Raw genomic sequence first — 23,626 nt, 5'->3', positions numbered from 1 at the left:
TTTGATAGTGCTATTGAGGTAATGTTTAAAACCTAACTAAGAAAATATGTACACTAATTTGATAAATCACCGTATAAACGCGCAACACTGAAGTTTTTTGCAGAACAACGTTCACCAGGAGTGACTACGAAACAAACGGCTGAAACGTGTAACGAATATTAAATAACGTGTTATATGATAATGATTTCCAAAGTGAACGTTATATAAATAAATAGTTAAAGGCAAAATGTCAAATGTGTTTAATAGCCCTTTTTTTAAAAGAATTGATATTATCTGATTTGTAATAAAAGAACGCTTTTTAGATGCGCGTGATTAGTGTTTATATCCTCGCTGTTGTTAAGATGTTTATTTTTCATGTTGCTATGCGTGAAAGGAAAAGGTGCGAGATTCTTGTCTTATTTTTGTCAATAAAACCTATTTTCCCCGTTGTGAGCGAAGAGAGCAAGTTTTTACAATTTTTGTATAGTGATTCAATCATGTGTTGACTGGTAAGAATTTTGAAATAAGACTTCTTGAAAGGTCTTGATTGTAGCTACTCTAATGACTCCATCGTTTCCTGGATACACCTCAAAGACCGCTTCCAACTTCCACCACATACAGGGTTGATTCTTGTCTATGATAATAACAACGGAACTTTTTCAATTTTTCCATCATTCTTGTGCCGTTTTTGCCGCTTCTATAGCTTGGAATGATATTAGACATGCTATTGTCACAAAAAATCTTGACGAGCCCTTCAAATGAACTCTCAGACAGATAGTCGATTCATTGGAACGGAAAATAAATTATTTTCGGGTAGTAACGTGAGTGGGTGATTGACTAAAGTGTGAGCTAGAGTTAACGCTATGAGATTGTCTCAATCGGTAGAAATTGTGAAACGTGATGGCCCACGACGCATTAAAAATAATGCTTGAATGATTTAACAGCCATTTCCTAAATACTATCAAAGTCTGGTGATAAAAATGGATTGAAGTGCTATATAGTTTTTTTTTCGATTGGAAACCATTCCTAAATCTTCTTGAAATCGTTCAGAGTTAAATAATTTGTATAGCTCGCATAGTTGATTGCTTGCACCAACAAAGTTTGTACCATTATCAGAGTAAACGTGGTGATCAGGTGTTCCTCTTCGTCCGATGAAACGTCAAAATTCCCCAAGAAATCAGTTTGTAGATAAGTCACTTACAAGTTCTATGTGCACGGCTTTTGTAACCATGCAATTAAAAACACAGTAACATGATTTTATCCGTAAGTTATTTTTGAATTTATTCTCCTTCATGAAAATAAGGCCACAAAAATTTAATACCGTAAGTTCAAATTTGGGTGATGGTCCGACCCGTGATTTTATTAAATTTCCTATTTGACCTTGTAAATTGATTGGTTGATAACGAATACACTATATGCAAAGATGTACAGTTATTTGGACTTAATTTTGCCTGTCTAAAAATCAAACGCAATGTCTGATTATAAATAATGTCCTTTGAATGTTGGCATAAAATGATGATTCATGGATTCCGTGTGAAGTCGAATCCGTGACATGATGACGAAATGGTAAGAGTTTCGATTAATTTGTAACTTTGAATGTATCTAACATCTTGCATCATGAAGCAAACTGTGTCTGTCGATAAATGAGCAAAGCATGGCATGTCTACTATTTTTTTATTTGTTTGTTTGATTTTATTTGCTCAATTCATCGCAATATTATTTTTGCTGAATAACTCGAAGCACTCATCTTCCAGCTTCCAATTTTTTTTCTATTCCGATATCCTTACTTACTCGGTTATAAAAATTGGAGAACGTAAGAGATCGCGTTAGATCAACTTAAATGAGACGAGAAACGATGTAAAAATCACAATTAATTGCTAAAATACAAAGGCATACGTTTTTCCGTAAACCTGGTAAGTCCAAAGAAATTTGATCGATTCCAATGGGCCAAAAAATTTTCGATAATTTTAGCCAAGTTGGTTCTTTTAGCCATACATTGTTTTTAAAAGATTCAACTGGGTATTGTCCTCACGAAAGCGCGTCTGCAGGATTCTTGTTCGTTCAGACGTATCACCATTGAATCAGGTTTCCGAGTAATTGTATTTTTGCGACACGATTAGCATCAAGTGTTCTTAACAATTAAGGTGATTTTTGAAGCCAGGAGATTACGTTAGTGGATAGTCCAGTCAGAATAAAAAATGATTTTATTGTTAAAAAACGTCAAAGACGAGATCGATTTGGTATAAAGGAGTGCTAGGAGATGTGTGCCGTATAATTTGAATTAAGGGATTTTAACTTTTTTTAATGGAGCTATACAGCTTTTAAACACATATATTTAAACATTATATAGATTTTGAACACAATAGCACAATATAATGCAAACATTTGAATCACTTGAATAAACATAAAAACACGCATCATAGTCTCCTTTACTTGCATCACAAAGACCGTGCAATTTGATGAGTGTGAAATTTCTTATTAATAGTTGACACGCGATTGATAAATGGTGTATAAAAAAAGTTTTTCTGGTAAATGCAATCCATTTGAAATTCAAGTCTTGCGGTATGGGCTCATCTAATCGAATTTGCATCTTCTAACATAATTTCACTGTATAAGTTAAGATGTGGTTTGAAAATTCCATGTGATCCTAAAGGTTTTTAAAATTGGATTTTCCTCAACTTAGCAATCCAACTTAACAATCTTTGAATTAACATTATTGAGGGCCAGTTAATGTTTCGAAGCCCATAACATATGTTGAAGCCATCAAGTCTTAAAAGTTTAGTAAAATTAAATTTTTTTAATGTGCGAATGATGTGTAAATATGTAAATAGCCATTTATTAAATAGATTATTGTTTTTTAAAAAAAGGAGTTCACTTCCACTGATGTCTGATTATAAATTTTAGTATTATAAGAAGTGCCACATGAGTGAGCTTTTTGCCATTCAAGTAGGCCGAGGCGCTACTGAAATTTTGGTAGAAAAGTGCACAAATAGAACATCGTTCGAAATTTTATTGAAAATTTATCAGCAATAGCACATAGTCTTCTATTTTTTCCACAATTTTGTTATTTAACAGGTTTTACTCCACTGGAAGTTATTCACCAGGTGTTATTCCACTTGAGTCAACGTCATCTGGCATTGACGAAACCGCTTTCGCTCTCTGGGCTTAGAGATTGGTTTCAGACTTACTTCTATTGCTCTCTCATAACAAATTTTATTATTGTAAGAATTACCACATCTCAGTTACATTTTTGCCATTGGCATTGGTCGAGGTGCCACTTAAAACGGACATTGCGACGCATTAAAGGAATTTAAAACTTCACCATTGCACTTATATCACATATAAAACAGCTATACATATTTTTATTTGCCACCTCGTAAGTCGATACTCCAACACCTCAAAAAGTATAACGTCCAAATTGGAATGTCCAGATTCAATTGCGTGCGTTTGTGAGAGCATTTTCTGAAAGGGAATGTTGAACCAGCTATATTTTGGTCTCGGAACTTAAACACTATCCAAATCTTTGATACAATTTTTTTTTTTTATCTCTAAAATGCATACAAATATTTTTTATGCCGTTAACTGTGAAATTCAATGCCATGGGAAAATTAAAGAGTCCATGCTTTGCTTGTAGGTATCGTCAAAACCGTAAATTAACGAGGGGCTCAAGCTCGTAACGCTCATTTACCCCCTTTTTTCTAGCTTAAAATCATGTTATCTCCTTCAGAATTATAATTATGTTTTTTTGTAAGCGGAAAAGATCCTTTGATTATTTCAAAAAGTTTTCAGATCGATATCTTCATACATGATGTTGTTATTGCCTGGGATACAATACACACCATTTTTGGTAGACTGACTTATGTATGCAAATATATATTAAAATATAAATTCAAATTTTAACAAAATAATGTAATTTTTTAGAAGTTATTATTTATAATTATCCTTAGCCGCAGGCATGACTTTTTAACACAAACACAGAGTTTTAAGGCCAACGGTGCAAACCAACTTATGACCAGTGTAAACATGTACAAACACCATAACTTATGTTATCACATGTTACGTCAGCGTAACGCACAAGGTTTTGAGCTAAGCTTTCGCTTGTTGCTTGGAATTCCTTTTCTCTAATGTCTCCTGTTAAGCAGTCAAATAGATGAAGATAAGCCACAATGCGAGGTGGTAAGGTACGTAAGGAAGATCTAACCCCACGTCAGCCACTCTCGCGAGACGGTGCAATGGTACACGTGAGCAGATCAACTGGTTTGCTTGCACAAAGATAAGCAGCCCAAGTGGTTCAAGAAAGCTACTCGTGAGGATCACATGGGTCAATTCGGGGGCGTCGTTCTTGTTTATACGCAAAGTTGGGGTGTTGGGAAGAGGTCCCAAGTGCGAACTAGGAAAGTGATCATCGAATAGGAAAACGTGTTTCCTAGGTCACACCCTTGTATGATTCGGGGCCACCACTCAGATTCGAGCACGTAAGAGTTGTAAACTTTAGAAAATTCTCTTCCCAGCCCAACACACTAGAGAGAGGGGAGACAATATTCTATTTTTCCTCCCGTTTGTCCTTACATCTGATATTCCTTACGACTAACGACATTGATAAAATAGTGCTAATTATTAATAAAAGAGTGAGCATACTTAATTAATAATAAAGAAAATAAGTGGTAATGATTGTACCGGTAATGATGATAATAGTAATAATGGTAGTAATTGGAATAATACAAATAGTGACAATAAAAATGGTTCTAGCAGTAGCAGTGTTAGTAAAAACAATGATAATAGCAAATACGGTAGTCCATAAGTTCAGTAGTGGTAGTAGTAATAATAATAAAACTACGGGGAAGTATAATGATCATAGTAATATTATAATAACAATAGTTTTAATAGTAGAAGTTAAAATAATAAAAATAGTGGTAATAGTAATCGAACCAGTAACAATAATAGTAATAATAATAACGTTAGTATTAATGCAGTTCTTATGATAGTAACTTCGTTATGAGAACTAGTTGCATTTGTCAGTAGTACGTAAGTTTTGTTCTTCAAATGTAGTCTTCTTCAAATAAATTGTACTTAACCTACTTTGCTTTGAGTGATCCAGATATAGAAAATTCCATTACTTTGTTATGATGTGGTTTGTTACTTATTTTTAAGTTAAATATTAATTTACTGTTCATGAATTAATTTGGTTAGAGTATGAACTATATTAATAAAACTTTTTTTTTTTTATACTTTTTATTTAAAACTCAGAAAGTAGTATTTTTAGCAGCAGTTTTCCTATGTTTCTATGAATATTCAATAATTTATCATTACTTTGTTAATTTTAAAACAAACAAATGTTCACTAATATACGAGTAATTAAATTTATCGACATTTCCCATCCATAACGAGATTGCCAAGGCAACTCGATTTTTTTTCCAGTTTAAACTAGGATTTGTAGAAAAATTGTCTTAAGTAGCAATTTAAAAAAAAGCCACCTCGACCAGGATTTGAACCTGAAACTCATTTCTTGCCGGGAAAGTGCGTTACCAATTTTACCATCGAGGTCTCGGTGACTCCTCCTTTCAATTGCTACATTTCATATTTTCTAAGATTTTTCAGTCAATACCTGCTTGTGTGGTATATAAAAATATTGGATATTAAACTAATCTTATCGATGGGTAAGTATTAATGCAAGTAAATGAATTTATCAACATTTCAAATCCATTACGAGATTGCCAAGGCAACTCAATTTTTTTTAGTTAAAACTACGATTTGAAAAAAAATACCACCTTGACCACGTGGAGAAGGAATCCATGGCTTTAACACATAGAGGTTACCTGGTTTTTAGTGCATGCGGTCTCCCTTGCATTCAAAGCACGAAGCTGGAGCGCTCAACGGCAGGAAGCGCTCGTGTTTGAGCCATGAAGTATGACATGCGATCAAGCCAACGAGCTCATGGCTATGAGGCAAGAGCCACAGTGGCCTTAACGTCTAGACTATACCTGAGCTGAAAATGCAAGGAGCGTGACGGGTTTGACGCTCAGAGTCTCTTGCATTTTATGCACCAGCTGACGATTGGCAGGAGCACCTGCTATATACATATATATAAATAAGGACAAATGTTAAAGATAATGTCTGTGTATGGATACTAATATATATTTACAATTACTTATATACCTTTAATATACCTTTACAATTTGTTGATTCGTGACGAAGGTAATTTTTGACTTACAGACGTTCGTCACAGTTAGTGGGGTAAGACTTAAGAGAGGTGAAAGGAGCTATAATATACAGCAATACTGGGAACTATTTTCTTGTGTTGTGACGTTCTCGTTATTATTTGCGGCTACTTACCGAGGAGAAAATTACGTTGTTGACTATAAAGGAGTCGTGGGTTCACGGTACTTACCTAGACCATAATATTCTATCTAATGCATGAAATAAAACTAAGAATTATCTCCCGCCCTTCTAATGCCCCATGTAGAGATGAAAAGATAGGATATAATACTCAATATATTACGAGTATATCAAACATCTAAAGGAAAGGTGATAGGATCCCTTACCCGCAAACCTATAAATTATCTTATGGTGGCTAACGTTACAACTTCGTGAAAGATGTCATAGTACTAATAAATAGTTTTTCAACGCAATTAATATGCGAAATAACGTGTAAATCGAAAATATCATGTATTCAATCAAGTTTTATACACAGGAGCGCGTGGCTCGAATTACATAAACGGCATAAGACGCTCGTTCGCATGAAAACTTATTGAAGTGTTTGAACAATCGTAAAGTTCAATACGCTATTCTTAAAACAAATAAATTAATTTAAAATCGTTAAAAAAGAATTATCAAAAGAATGATTCAATAATTAATGAATAACAAGAATATAAAAAATAGCTGGCGTAATGTGTACGCGAAAGGCTCGGACACAATGCCTCACCAAGCACGTCGCTATAGGCCAGTGTTGTGAGATCAGTCTAGAAGCCCGAGAAGCAAGGTACTTTGACCTACTAGGCAGAGAATCTAGAGCTAGAATCTGATGTGGCTGTGTCTTGATCGTACAGCAGACCTCGGTTTTTCGGCGGCTCGGCAATTGCTTGGTGAGGGGTAAATTTGCGGACTCTCATCATTGGTAGAATGTTGTTGTCTCTTTCCCTCCACTCCTGCACATTATGACGCACACTATCGCTATATTTGCATATCCTACTTATCGGTGGCAGCTTTAAACACTAAATAATAATTTTATAATTTTAATAGTCAAAATTAATAAAAAAATTTTACTATTTTTTTTGTAGGAGTGACCGGTGGTCACAATGTGAATACACTAACATACACGTTGTTACGCATACTAAATTCTCTTTTTGTCTAGTTAAAAAAAAAAAAAAACTAATGCCAAAAAACTCATTACAAAAATTTAACTTTTTACCTTTTTTAAAAAATCGTTAGTGACAGTGTCGCATTGTGATGACGTTTCTGCCCCGTTAAATAAATTATCGCTGCAAAGCAGGGTCCGTCAAACCTCAAACCTTGAGAGATTTACCAGCAGAATTAGAAATCGTGACGCGATCTGTGGCTAGAAGAACCGTAGCTCCAAGAGAAACCATATGCAAAGCGGCTTGTCCGATTGTGGCAGAACTCACTGGGGTATCGATGGCCTGCTCTGCGGTATTAACGGATTTGTGGAGACCGTATTTGCTCAATGGATTACTTTGCGAGTTTTGGTCAAAATCAAGCTTAGTATGGTGCATCGCTTGGCACATGAAAAACCGATAAGTCAAAGTGCATTTGTCTGCAAAATGACTTTTTTTCAAACGATGAAGACAAACTTCAACCTTTTTGCAAAATTTCAAGCGTTTATTAGGTACCCTCGGATTAAACCGAGCATAGTGTTGCAGCCAGTGAGATCCTTTGCAATGGTCATACAAAGGACCAGACGATCTGTTTAATTCGACTGTCTAGACGTTATAAGCAACTGTGCGATTAGATGAGTGAGAAGCCGAATTTTCCAATCGCTTGTCATGTGAGTCAAAGTTCTTTAATGCAGCACGCATTTGCTCGAGTGTTTAAAAGTGCTTTTTCAAAAATCGCAACAAGGCATCATGAGTAGAAAAACCATAGACAGCACTTTAAAAAATTTTCCCACACGCTTCTCGAGAGGCTGTATCCAGTTTTTTTTTCTATACTATGCATGATCCAACCATCGTAGCACTCAATAGGGCGATTCTGATCTCGAATCACACAAGCAGCTTACTTGGTTCGATCAATTATTTTATTTAAATCCTAAATATTGTGTGCTTTGACTGATGATAGCTGAATGAGATTTTTAAAGGTGCTGAAGAGCCAAATTAATAAACTGTCATACTGTCAAACACATTTCTCCCATGCTGAGTCGAAGTTCATTTCAATAACGTCAAGGCCTTTTAACTGTTTCACCACTTGACCTTGAACTAAATTAGGTAAGCTTTGCTATTTCTCAACAAATGAAATACGAGCTTTATTTTCATTAATGAGAAAAAACGATGCTTGAAGCTTTTCCATTTTCCTTTCTTGCTGGAAAAGTGGGCAGTGATATGCTTCAAAGCATTAAACGCAACCCAAATGTATTGAAACTTTGTGCAATAGATTTTGGAGCTGGTGGATCCTGCTGCAGAGAATCTGAGCTGAGTTTCTTAAGTTAACCACGTAAGCTAGCACGTGTTCTTGAATATTCAACCCCATGCTTACGAATGCATTTTTATTTACAATGAAAGATGCGTTTCAATGCCGCAACATACTTATTACCTAATATAAATATATATATATATATATACATATATATACACTAGTAGGGCTAACGCCCCCCTGCGCGCTTTGCACACAAACCCCCTACTGATAGATTGAGTAGACAAAATAACGACATTACTCATGTATTTATTAATGCAGACTGATAATTAATTCACAAAAGCAGCATACGTGACTCAAAAAGGAGTTAATAAAACATATGATAACATAAATATTAATTTTCCAACAGTATTTTAAAATAATATTAGAGAGGATTTTCCATTACACGAATTAAAATTAGTAATAAATGCTATAGTAGTGTTAATAAAAACTTTAAGTATATCCGACGGTCGCTGTAGAGGCACAAGATTAAAAATAACAAAATTATTTAAGTACAATATAGAAGCAGAAATAATTATGAGAGAAAAAAAGCAAAGTTTATATTCCCAGAATAACATTGAATACTGGCACCTTATTATCATTACCTTTTGTCTGCTATAGAAAACAGTTTCCCTTTGTATTAGCATGTTCTATATTTATTAAAAAATCAGAAAAACAGATTTTGATTCTTTAGGATTGTACAGTAGAAACCTTTATTCTCTTACGGACAATTATACGTTGCTTTATTAGGATGTAAGAATCCAAAAAGAATTTTCATTTAAATTGAATCCAAGAATAAATCGGAAACTAAAAATATTGTTAAGCTAGAAATTTTTCAGTAATTCGAAAATATTTAACTTTGAAAATCGTCACATTGAAACAGACGTTTGTTAATTCATAAAAACCATGAAAAACAAATATGTGAAAAATGTGGAAAGGGTTTTAAAAGAACAAATGAGTTAAAATGATACATGAAATGTCAGAACATTAAGCTAATAGAATGAATTATTGTTTTAAAAGTTTAATTGTATTTGTCTATTTAATTATACCTCCTTCTGAATTCGGTCTTTTACTTAATAAAGTCCTCAAGTAATCAAGAATTTTATATTTGGGTAAAGAAGACATGGACTAGAAAGAGATTTGAAATGTAAAAGTACAATCAAGTTAAACAAATAATGGAACCTTAGAGACACATAGTGAGTAAGGGGAAGCGAATAGACAGAGGGAGACCTATAATCAGTGACTTAAAAAAACCTTAAAAACCAGGTACGACTTAGGTACTAAGAAAATGGAAAATGAAAAAGAAGATATGGATGATGAAAAACGTTTTAGTAAAGAAATGTTTAACTCGACGTACAAAAGTTTGAATAATGACTAGAAAAATAAATTTTTCTATTATTTGTGAACAAAAAAAAATGTTTTTTCTATAGATGGTCCTAGAGGGTCAGGAAAAACTTATTGATATAAAACGTTAATTTATCTTTTTATTTCTCAAAGTAAAAAGATCATGTCAACGGCATGGACTAGCATAGCATCAATTTTGCTTCCAAAGGGAATGACCAGTCATAGAACTTTTATACTTCCTTTAGATCTTAATAACATAGAGAGTGCATTTTTAGAATTTGAGTCAGATAAAAAAATATTGAGAGAAGTTGATTTAATTATTTGGGATGAGGCTTTAATGATCAAAAAAAAGCATTAGAAATTGAAGACAGAACGTTAAGAGATTTATGTAATACTGAAAAATATTTTGGAAGTAGATTAATTATTTTAGTCATTTTCGTCAGATTCTCCCAGTGATAAAAAACGGTAATAGAAAAATTATACTTGAACAAACTGTTAAATTTTTATTTTCATGGAAGTCATTCCAAATTTTGAAATAAGAAATCAACATTTGTGCTAACGATAAAGAATTTTTAAAATTATTAGTAAAAATCGGGGACGAGGAAATAAAAACTTTTAACATTCCTAAAAATTGGATCTTAAATAAGTATGTTCTCAAATATTTTCTAATATCTACAATTGTTCGATGAAAAGTTTTAATCTTACGTCGCATAACGAGAACACCTCTTATTTGAATAACAAAATTCTTAAAAAATTCATTGGAGAAATTAAAAGTTACTATTGTATAGATAACGCAACTTATAAAGGGGTTGATAAATCAGACGATAATATTTATTCAAATTTTTCGGTGAAAATATTGAACAATATTCGTAAAGAATCACCACCTCATGAACTAAATCTAAAAATTGGTACAATAGTGATGTTACTGAGAAATTGAAGTTTATCGGATAGACTCTGTAATGAAACATGTGTACGAATCACAAAATTATTGCAGTAAAATAAAGAAGGAGAAATAATAACTGGAGAAAAATTTTAAATAGAGTCTTCATTCTAAGAATAACTTTAGACACAGAAAACTCCTTAACATTACCATTTATTTTGTATCGTGAGCAATTTCTTATCGTTGTGGCATTTGCTATGACAATAAACCAATCCCAAGGTCAAAGTTTCGACAATGTAGGTTTGTATTAAAAAAATCCTTTTTTTCTCATGGTTAATTAGTATATGTGGCTTTACAAAGATGCAAAGATAAAAATAATTTATTTATGCAAGTTGAAAGGCAAAATAATACAGAAATGGAAAATATTGTTTGGAAAGAGATTTTTACATAATTTATTGACTTTACTTGATGATTTTTATAGATAAATCGGCAATATTTATGGTAACAAATTTAAAGTCACTCATTAATGCTCCATCATTTAATAAGTATACATGACATGATGTATAAAAAATGGAGTTGGGGGCCTGTAGAAGGGCCGTAGGGGTCTATGGAGGGACACGCGAAATTGTGTGAGGTGGCTGTGGAGGGGCTGTGGGGGATATATGGAATGCCCCACACAAATAACTATATAATATAGGGAGATATATGTGTGTGTATATACCGTTATTAGTCTCTTCTAGCTTGTATATTTAACTTGATAGGTGTTGCATACAGTTACATATGCTTATTCAAAATCACGTCAGACAAGGCTTATGTTTTAGAACTAGGTAATTATCTTTAGAACTACGTAGTAATATATTTGAAAAATGAGATTCTGCTAACTGCAATGATTGGAATACATTTAGATAGAGTTTGGCAGTCAGAAGAAGTAGGTTGTTACTCGAACAGAAAGTCGTAGGATGGCCACCGGTAGGTCCTCTGTAGGTTACCTAGTCACTTAGCGAGGGCCTACTAAGGCAAAAAAACAGGGCAAACGGTAGGCCCTAAATAGGCATCCTCACTAACTTAGATCTGTTAACATACAGCAAGCTTTGGTTGACAGACACCTGATGTATGAGTGCAAGAGAGACAAAACAACGAATTTGCATGACACTCTAATACAACACTTAAATAATTCTGTTTAGTAAGTTCAGGGAGTTTCACATATTTTTTAAAAATCTTCTGAATATAGATAAACATTTTCACCAACACAATTATCTGGGAGCACTTCGTTAATTTTGGAGTCACAACCAATTTTCTTCTCTTTAAGCTTTGCTCACTTAAAAGTCGTATACTTTTTTTTGTTGTGCAAAAAACGATGATGGTCTAATTTGAAACTCCTTTTTGAATGAACGTTTTATAATGCTTATACGAACTATGCTTATATGAAGCTTATAGAATGTATCAAATACTTTTATGTGTTTCTCATATACATATAGGGTATAGCTATAGCTATAGGTTACAGACTAATGAGGATGCCTACCAAGGGCATACTCGGTCAAAAATAAATAGCTATAATTATACCTATAATTTAAAGCTATATTATAGCTACAATCACCTATAAAACAGCTATAAATATAGCTATTAATTATAGCTGTAAGTTTTGCTCAAATTTATTTGCATGAAAATTGGCTTGAAATCGGATTTTTAAAGGTTGATCATAAAACTCATGCTATCATCCGTATGATAACATCAAAACTGGGGGCCTGAAGTATTTTGAAACAATTTTTAAAAAATTTAAAATATTGTTTAAGATTTTTTTTTTTTACTTATTCAAAAATACTTCAGGCCCCCAGTTGTGATGTTAACATACGGATGATAGCATGAGTTATCTGGTTAACTTTTAAAAAATCTGATTTTAAGCCAATTTTCATGTAAATAAGTGTAAGCAAAACTTACAGCTATAATTTACAGGTGTATTTATAGCTGTTTTATAGGTTATTATAGCTATAATATAGCTATAATTTAAAGGTGTAATTATAGTTATAAATTTTTGACTGAGTACCATTTGCCCTATCATTTTTCATCAGTAGGCTCTCCAGAGATTACCTACAGAGGGCCTCATGAACTCGTAAGGTATCCTCAATCGATTTTTGTTCGGGTAGTAGTTGCCTGTAGGAGTAAGAAAGAAGTTATATGTGATCACTTGATCGGACCTCTCTTTTACTCTAATGAGTTGTAATAGAAGCGAGTCTGCCAGTTTGCCGAGGGGACTCCATCTAAACGACCATCATTTTGTTTAAAAAAAAAAAAACAATTTTTATTTGATTTAGCTTTAGCAGTAGCAAAAAATGTAGCGCGAAAAGGGACTTTTTACAAAGTTACAATAAATTAACTTAGAGAGCGATACTAAAAAAAAATGTATTTATTTTTAATTTCTTTTGACATCACAGCTTATTTTTTCAGAGCAGAAACTTGTAAATAGTACTTGAACTCAAATATTCTTGGACTTAATCGTAAAAAACTAGTAATAAAAGTGTATTGTATCAAGAACATTTGATTTTACCCTAATATTATATTTAAATTATTAATATCGATATAAATTTATATTGTAAGTTGCGTAATATGGTTTGATAGCACCAAATTATGTACTATACCAAAAAACTCCATTCACGTAGTATTAAAACTAAATACCCCCCACTTTCAAAAAAAGAAGAAGTATTATACCAAGTAAGAGAAAATCGTGAGATGATGAGCGAGCAAGAGTCAGAGAAGTGTGATAGCCCCATCAAGGGGTCTACACCGATATAGGCTCGCACTCTATATCTTGGGGTCTTTCTGTGGCTCTGCTAAAAGTAAGCAAATAGAATTATTTAAAAAAATAAGCTAGCTATGTATACTTTATTGAGACAGGAACAACAAGACAACTGAAGAGAAAATTGCTCGTAAGATGTAGTCACCGTTATGAGCACTAACTAACACTAAGTACCATTCGTCGTGAGTATCTGAAAACCAAATTTCGTATAGCATTTTATTTCTTAATTTTAATAGCATAATTAAATACAGAAAAATTATAACTATCACAGCACGATTACACTTATGGCTAATTTTCCGTATTTCAAATATTATACATCAGCATCATTACTAGCAAGGCCAAGGTCTTTGAAATTATAGAAAATCCGTGTACTTTGAATCGAATTATTATACTGAAAAATAAACACTCTTGATGCGTAAAGACCTTGAGCAAGCTGTAGAAAATAACAATACATAGAGAGTTTGTATACCTGTAGTAGTTCATGATAAATTTTTCAAATTTAAAACTAAAATTTTTATAGTGGTAAAAACTATTCCTTTAAGAATTCATTAAAAAAGAAAAGGGAAAAAGATGAAGTAGTTGTATTTTTCTAAATATTAAAAAAATGAGCACACCTAATGTTTTAGCAATTGTGTTATACAAGTATATCTTCTTTAACAGCTCTAGACAAAGCATTCCATAAGTCTAGGTTGTATTTTTATTTTTGAGATACTCGGCGTAGCTATAAGTAAGAATCGAGCTTACTATTGTCATACAAGAAGCTAGAAAAATTTTGTTTGTAAATTTGAAAACCCCAAAATAATTGTTTCTTTTCGTTCCTTATGTATACATATGTTTATCCTCCATCAATATTTTAACTCGACGTTTTTTTGGCAAGCCAAATGTTGTCAGTTGCTTGTAAGTGTATAATGTATATTCAAAATTTGTCTTTCAATATTAACATAACTGGTTGTAAGACATGTATAGCAAAAACTGTAATTTCGAAAATCCTATTTTTTAGATGGATAAAAAACCACATAAAAAAAAATCAAAAGGTTTTTAAATTAAAAATCAAAAAGTACGAGTTTATTGGACCGACGGAATGCAACGGTTAAAAAAAAGAAAACTAAATTTACGAACTAACATAGGTACACAACTCATTTTTGGCATGCTGTACTGCAGAAACTCACTGTAGAGCTATATGTTATGTCTCTATAAAGACGTCAATTTTCACACGTGACTCCCACCTCACGCGAGTACACATTGACATTTTATAGTATGGACAAATTGTAGTATTTTATAGTATGGAAATCACAGCAAGTTTTAAACTAATTATCAATAGAAATTTTATTGTAGAATTAGATGTGAAAAAATACGTTCTCTTGATCAAAGCAAAGTGTAATCATCTTCATTAACCTTAATTGCAACAATAATTGCAAAACTATGTTACCTTTTAGTTAAGACATACAGTAAAATAATTAACATTCACAGTCCAAAAATGGAAAAATAAAGATAATATATATCCTTTGTTTGATCAAATATGATGATGTAGTTATTACAAAATTAATTACTGCGTTAATTTGCAATTTACTACAAGCAGAGCCAAGGAAGTAGCATCTACACTGCTCAAAAGCATTAATCTAATGGAAGCAGACGCGACAACCTACGCTCTGTCGATAATTAATAGCCAGTTAAGATCAGTGGTTTTGTAATAACTACAGTATAAAATTCAGTCAAACAAGGGAGATTGTCTTAATTCTTTAACTTCTTAAAGTACATCATTACTTTACGGTATGGATCCTCATTTCAAGATTATACAATGTCGCAACTTATTTTTTCAATTAGGTCCAAAGAAGATGCTATTGAATTTTAATTAAATCAAAAGATCTATTGGCTAAGCAACTAGAGCTAGAACATAAGGGGGGGGCGGAGTTGACGGGAGGGGGACACTCTGGGCCGTGTGCCAATTAAGCAGCAGGTAAATGGCAATAGTATCACTATGGAAAGTTAAAATTAAAAAAAAGGAAGGTTCTCGTACTCACTACCTTCAGTGTGTGGTAGTGTACAACTTTAAAGTATCAACACAAATTATGAATAACTCACTTATATCTGGAATCGAAGTTTGAAACTTACTATCAGAGATGAGTTTGGATATCTATAAAAATTTGACATACTTTAGGAACAGTATAACCTTCGAAACGAATGTATTGAATGCAAAATTTATGAAAACTAATATTATTTCTAAACTATAGTAAAATACGTTTATATTATTCATCCTTTTTAAACTCTCTTTTAAAAAAATTCTTTTTTTTTAACATGGATGTTGTTCACCGTTATGACTAATTATAAGTGAGAGTTGATATGCGATAATCTTATATCTCGAAAAAATTTACTTTGTGAAAATTCGTTAAAAATTACTAATTTGCTTACTTAGTTTCAAGCCATAAGAGTTAACTTTAAAAACTTACTAATAAATAACTTTTCATAAATATATGAAACTTAATTAAATATTATAAAAATATCTAAAAAGAGTTGATGTAATCAAAAAACAATTATAATCTGATATTCGATACATTCGAAAAAACATTGATATTTAAATTATTATATGATTTTCTAGTGTATAACGCACAGTGACCTGGATCATCGTGTTAGTCTTGTCGACACATGGACATACGAGATTTATACATAAATTATAAAAACTATAATTAAAATAATTATACTTAAAAAACAAGTCATACTTATCTAGCAACGCTTAAAGTAAAAATATAGTACAACTCACTCTATAATCATGTATGATTCTTACACGTCCCTACACTTAGATAAGTTTTTCATCAATTTTATTGTAAATGCCCATAAAAATCACCGTGCGAAATGGTAAACACGGGACTATGTCGTCACTCCAGACTTTTCACCTAACCTTAAGAATTTTTACCATTATGTCCAGTAAAAATCATCAGGCACCCAACGAAAATTCCCCTCATGACTCATAAGCCAAAGTTCACTGTAGGTAAAACAGAGACCACAGTTAACGTATTAAGTGTCAGTACAAGATGCGACAAAAAATGTTTTTGTTCATCTAATTGATTGTAGTACGCTATCACTGTACTTGTTTTTTTTTATCAATGTAAATGTAACCGGTTGGACATTGTACCATTTTGAATAAATTTTTCTTTACAATAGTTGAAATGTATCAATTAAATTTATTTAAACACTTATAACCTAAGCTGATTTAACATTGCAAGCGGACTGTCTCATATACATAAGATTTTTTAAAAATGTGTATACTATGATGAAGAATGTATAATACTATAATAATTTTATTGCTTCAAATACAATGTAATTAAGCTACGGTCTCTGTTTTACCTACAGTGAACATTCGCTCGTGAGTCTTGAGGGGAATTTTTGTTGGGCGTCAATGATTTTTACTCGGCGCAACGGTATAAATTGTTGAGGTTGGGTAAAAAATTCTGAGTTACGATCTAGTCCCACGTTTACCGTTCGGCACGGTAATTTTGATGTGCATTTACCATACAACTTATAAAAAATTTCTCTCAGTGTATAGTTGACCGATAGAAGAGACCAGCTATGTATTGGTGAGACGTTACAATCATGTTAATATAGGATTAAGCTCAAAAATCAAATGAAATTTGTATTAGTTTATTCATGAAAGTTTAATTGTAATTATAATTATTTTTGGTTTTTGTAAAGCTAAATCTTCCTAATAAATGTCAGCTGATATGTCATCTTAGATGGCGTCTGACATGTCGGATGATATGTTGTGTAAATATGTCATATGTAAATTTACTGAAATAATTAAAATTGAATAAAAACTGTTAAATTATGCAATTTACGGTTTCCTCGTAAATCCATACGGTGTTATCATCCACATGCTGCATCGCAAAACATACGTATTAAATTGTGAAAGTGTTGATGATATCTATAAACATTTTGAAAAATTTTCAGATGACACGTCGAGTGATAAGTCAGCTGATATGTCAGATGATACATTAGCTTATTATGTCAGATGCCATATGACATCTGATATATGACATCAGAATTTTTTTTAAATTCAAAATAATAAAAATCAACACCTTCAAGCTTCGATAGGTAAGTATGTTTTTCGATAAATCATGTGGATAATAACACCCGTATAGCACACTTCAGAGCAATAAATTGCATAATTTAATAGTTTGATATTATTATTAATGTTTTGAGTAAAGTTAGAGATGACTTATTAACACGACATGTCAAGTGTCATGTCAGGTAACTTCTTAGGTGACAAATCATCGGGCATTTATTAGGAGGAAAAATCTTAATTTTGTATAGAAGGTCCAGCTTCTTTCATTCTGTGCGACACTAACCTACGCTTTGCTGCTGGACAAAACGTACCATTTTACTCCTAATTCAACAATATGTCATTATTAACAATAAATAAATAAAAAAGGTGATTCTTTTGTATTATTTACAGAGCCACAACAAACAACAGATCTTAATTTTATTCATCGTGCACGTTACGTATAAAAGTTATATACTTCACACATGAAAGAGATTACGAAAATAATACTTGTGCATTAATCGCGTACCTCTCACACTAGTACCGTCATGTTATATATATTCAGTATAAATTTATATTTTGTTATAGCTGTATAAATTTTCCCTTTTATTTTTTAAAGTTTTTACCACGAAACCTTAGAAAAGAGTGTGTTAAATTCTTACTCAAGGAAGGGAAATCTTTCGTTAATGGGAACTTTGGCTCCCTTGAAGTCCAGACTATTTGCTATGCACCAGACCATCTCTTGCGTCCAGGTAGTTCCTATTGTCAACAAAATTTAAAAATTATTTAGTAAAAGGAATTATCATAAAGTATTTCTAGTAAATTCAGTTTTTTAAGAATACATTTAATTAAACAACACGAATAATGAATGATTATTAATAAAAATTAAAATTAAGTTAGAATAGCTAGATCTAATTAAGGAGTATCTATACGATTCCCCTATTGTCGTAAGAGAAATTCCACTTTCTTGATAATATACATGTTTTTAAAACTTTACAACGGTTGACCTTGGCAGCCTTTACTAGACTTTACTATGCAATTTACCAAGGGAGAGCGAAGGGCTAAGAGCTCTCAAATCTCCACGTGGTAGTCAGATCAGACTCCCAAGATCCCGAAGAATTACGCTATGTAGATTCGATGAGGAGAAACATCATTTTAGTAGAAAAGTTGCATACGTCAGCTTACCATATTATTTGTAAGCCACGAGTACTGTGTATAAACTTTAGAGAGATTTTGTTGTAACAAAAAATTGTCGAAGATTTTGTCAACGTCCGTATTAATTTTCCAAACATGCCATACTAAATAAAAAAATTTTTTTGACTTGTTCTTTTCAAGATACAGTCAAAAAACTAAAAAATTGATGTTATGTTTGTGCATAGTTTTACCCCTCTCTATTTGTGCAGGACGATCATGTAGTACCGCTTTAGGAAACCCATCAAAATAGTTATTTTGGGTCTATCGAGCTTCCTTTTCGAGATATGACTGTTTCTCGAATTTTAAGAAGTTATATTGTGACAAAAATTCTTCGAAGATTTTGTAAGCGACTATATTAATTTTTTATACACGGTATATTAAACAAAAAATTTTTTTTTACTCGTGCTTTTCAAGATACTGTCAAGAAAAGAAATAAATGAGGTTATGTTTGTGCATAGTCTGACCCCTCTTATTTGTGCACTTTAATCACGAAGATCTCCTTTAGAAAACCGGTAGAAATTGTTATTTTTAGCCAATATTGCTTCCCTTTCGAGGTACAGCGTTTCTTCTTGTTTTTAAAAGTTAAGCTGTCGTATTGTACATATTCAATATTTCACGTACATACATACATATGAAAAGTTTTAAGTTTTTACGTACATATATACATATAAAAAAATAAATAGGAATAAAGAATGATTTTTACTATATTTCTTCTAAGACTTCAAAGAGATCAAGCGATGTTTTATGTCTGACATTATTTACCTGACAGTACCTTAGCTGTAACAGAGGCCCAGTTCAGCCCGTATTACAGCCATGTTACGATTTCCACCATGCAGCAGTGCTATACCTACTCTATGTATAGAGTATATAGAGTACTATTAAGGGAGAACATAGAAGCTATATCATACATTTAGATAGAGAGAGCGCGCGGTGGTTCAGTCGGCTAGATCATGGATTGGCACGCGGAAGACCGTGGTTTGATTACTGGCCAGTGCGACTTTTCGGGCAAGTAACTCTGTGATTTTTCACATGTGCTTTTTCACCACGCAATGCTCCTCAAGGAGGGTTTAGGTGATCTTCTCGCAGCAAAAATTGCCTAATTTCTCCCTACCCCCCTCCTGTAATGGGAGGCCTCCTCATCCCTCTTGCCTTCCTTCTCCCAAGTGCTAAGTGCCCATAGTAGAGCCATTATCAAAAGAGCCGGACGTAGAGCACTATAATATTAAAAAAAAAAAAAAAACATATAGATAGAGTAACTGTGGCGCACTATTGTGCGCAGGCAAGAAGAAGGGAGAGACAGACGAAGAGAGATAGATAAACAGATCCACTGCCTGCGGTCAGCGCTAGCTGGTATACGTACATATAATATATATAGATACTTATGTGCACGACAGTATTTACTCGCTTGCTCGCTTGTTTCAAGGGTTAACTCCCCATATAAGGCGTGCCTAAAGGAGTCTCACTTCAAAACTGCAAATAAATTTTTAATAAAAGTGATACCATCGTTGCAATCAGAGATCGAATCTGGTTTATCAAACTTAAAATCGAGTATTTTAGCCACATGACCAAAATTAATTCGACAACAACTCAAATAGAAAACAGAAAAAGAAATTCTTATTTTAAATCAGGGTCTGTTCACTATACGTGATCATGCAATGATCCGGCTTGTGATACTACACTTGATTAATTTCTGACAAGCATCCTAATGATATATAGACATAAGACTACAGAAATGTGAAAATAGTATGACAGTAAGTTTAAAACGAAAGTCGTATGATAAATTTTTTTTTAATCGTCTGCTACGCTACACTTTGCTCTGCCCCATGTACATGACAGTTGTTTTTTTTAGCGGAAGTGAAATGAGTCTTTGAAAAACAAACTTATGGAGACTTTTTTTTTGCTGTGATATAAGGTGGGTAACACGGAGTAGAAATAGCAGAGTGTCACAGTGGAAGAAGACAAGAGATTTCTCTTTAATATTTTCAAATGACACAGTTATATGCAGCGAAAATAGACGGTGGAACGTCAAAGAAAAGCGTCATAGCATAGATCACGTAGCAGAAAAGGTATAGTCACATCATATTGCAGATTCATGTTCTAAAATTTATTGAATAAATATTGAGTGAAGCTAGTTTTACGTACTATTACCATAGCTACAAAAAAAAAATTACGTTATTAATAAACATGCACTGTTACGTTAAAAAATATGAATTCATTAATAAACATTTTACCCATTAAAAATTTTATAATAATGTACACAGTCTTCACTTTTATCCTTACGTTTGTATAATGAACGATAACATCTGGAATTTAAATATCACTTTAAATAGAGACATACTCAGAGCGTCAGTAATCAAGGTGGCTTAGTACCGCAACGTGCACTTTTGTTGTGAGTAGTCTCGGGCTCAAATCTCGTTCTTCGGAAATTCATTCGTTGTGGGATTTTTTTTAGATTCACATTTATTTTTATAAAAAAATAATATTAATTTTGGACTATATGCTTACTAACATTTTATTCTTGTTCAAATAGATGTACAACTATTAATGATGAAGTGAAAAATTTTTCAAAAGTTATTCAATACTACTGAGTTATTTCACACCGTTTAAACAAACTGCTATGATTAACACTGTTAAAGAAGATTACACCTTTCAATGTACAACCTAATTAATAGTTACATAAAATCAAGCTAAATAATTAGTTAAACTATTAAGAACCATATAGAAATTTTTAAAAATATATTTACCGAACGATTTTTCAATTACTCAATTGATAAAGTTAGATATCGCAAGATAAACTTTTATAAAGTGTAGTATTTTTCTGTGTTCCTTATTTGAAAATCAAAACGTAAAATAGAATTACTACCTAAGCAAATAAATTTATTTACGACACCTCTTGTTATTTTCAACAGATTAGAAATATTAAAAAATTTCAATTTGGACCGACAACTTATTCTGTGATATCATAAATTTTTAGTTTCATAAATTCATTGAAATATTTTTTTACGCATTCTTGAGTTTAAGGCAAGTATTTGATATTAAAAAATCAGAATTCGTTGTATTACCATATTTAATTATTTGAAGTATTTATTCCGGGCCTAAAGTACTTTTCCACCCCAGGGCGTACATAAAGAATAAGTAAAAAAAGTAGGACCGTAAGCAAAGCAGTATTTTACTCTGGCATGACTAACGTCGTATACACCACGAGCACAAACATACATCAAATGCGTCCCTACGTATTATAGATACCCAGATATTATTTATGCACGTATAAATTTATACACACACATCCATATTGACGCATGTCAATTGTTAGTTTTTTTTTTTTTTTTTTTTTTTAAATAAAGATTTCAGTAAAAAACTCAACGGTCCTGTGAAATTTTAATCACAAAATGAGGCAAAAAAAGTTATAAACGAAAAAATATAAAACTCATAGAGAAATTCTTAGAGTTAACATTAAATATTGAGACTCGTGTTTTCATAACTTAATTTGTCATTTTATACAAAAGAAAACTCGGTATTTAGTCGATATTTAGCTGTACAATTATTGAATTCTCATTTAACGAATAATACATGATGAGAAACAATAACTGTCCAACATTCTAAATCGCATTTGAAAGAACAGTACATCAGGAATAGATATGAAGTCCCTACGGTCCTCAAACTCAGCATAGATGACGTATTGTAGCTAAGAGAAAAATGGCGTCATATTAATGAAAACGTACGATCTGTGATCTCCTGCCATCAGCGTGACAGATATGTTGTCACATAAGTAAGTCCACATTACCGTATACTGTCGTCACTCATAGTGGTAGTGTGTCAGTGACGCCATTCTTCTCTTTGCTACAGTACGCCATCTATGCTAAGTTTGCTGATCGTAGGGACCTTACAGGGATACATGGATGCGAGAGCTGCAGGCTGCAAAGGCCAAAAGCCGAGAGCCGAGAGCTCAGCTCAGGCTGGAGGCAGCCTGCATGTATCCATAGGTATACAAGACGTATAAGCAGTAAAATATAGCTATAGCCATGAGTGGTCGCGGTGTTCCAACAGTAGAGTTGCAGTTCTGTCGATCTCCGAGGTTAAGCAGCATTTGGCACGGCTAGTACTTGGATGGGTGACCGTTCAAGTTTCATTGATTTAGATCTGCTGTTGATCTTTGAGGGTTGATTAACTGTTTCTCTTACGCTTTGTCAACGTGCTCATAGGTGTGATTGAGTTGGTCCTGGTGTTTATACGTGTTTGTATGTATTATCATCTGGTCATAACTCAGATTTTTGCCAATGGCTAATAAATACTATTCTTGTGTAAAAGAAATCCATGTCTGAGTCTAAGGGAGATGATGAATAATAAAAAAAAGCTATAGCTATGTATACTCACACATTTCTTTTCCCTCTACTATAAATACCTATCTTTTTTAGTCGCACATTTTCTTCTTATTTTCCACTGCTGAAAACGTGCATGCAGTTCGATGGGACACTCAAATTGGTGGAAAAAAGCGATGCACTCTCTACCGTAAACACTGGCAATCTCCCTTGTGATATCTGATTGACAATATGTTAAATATTTATTTTATAGAATTAAAAATTGAATAAATATGTAGTAATAAGACTTGTTTCTCGCTATTTTTTAAGCATTTTTTAAAATAAATTTTGGGGATGCTGTACACACGACTATATGGTTAATGTAAGAATCACTGTATCAGCATATGTAGTGGACGCAAGCGCGATGTAAGGGATGTTATCAGAGTATACTCTACTAGCAAAAACTGTAAGTGGTTTGGAAT

The 23,626-nt window shown here is 32.7% G+C and overlaps 1 protein-coding gene across 1 annotated transcript in view; it reads right to left on the bottom strand.

The window, feature by feature from the left end:
• The window catches only part of LOC106644776 (luciferin sulfotransferase-like), a 304,205-nt gene that overhangs the window by 192,489 nt on the left and 88,090 nt on the right, over positions 1 to 23,626 (bottom strand). The window contains exon 2 of the mRNA XM_089597539.1: positions 18,315 to 18,411. Within this exon, the coding sequence (XP_089453665.1) occupies positions 18,315 to 18,411 (97 nt within the window). The remainder of the gene's footprint in view (positions 1 to 18,314; positions 18,412 to 23,626) is intronic.

Source organism: Copidosoma floridanum, unplaced genomic scaffold (assembly GCF_036245765.1).
Source record: "Copidosoma floridanum isolate Cflo_tuat_1 unplaced genomic scaffold, Cflo_Japanese_pri ptg000033l, whole genome shotgun sequence".
In the NCBI taxonomy this organism is placed as follows: Eukaryota; Metazoa; Arthropoda; class Insecta; order Hymenoptera; family Encyrtidae; genus Copidosoma; species Copidosoma floridanum.
The sequence above is the reverse complement of the archived record's forward strand: the minus strand, read 5'-3'. Positions and strand labels throughout refer to the sequence as shown.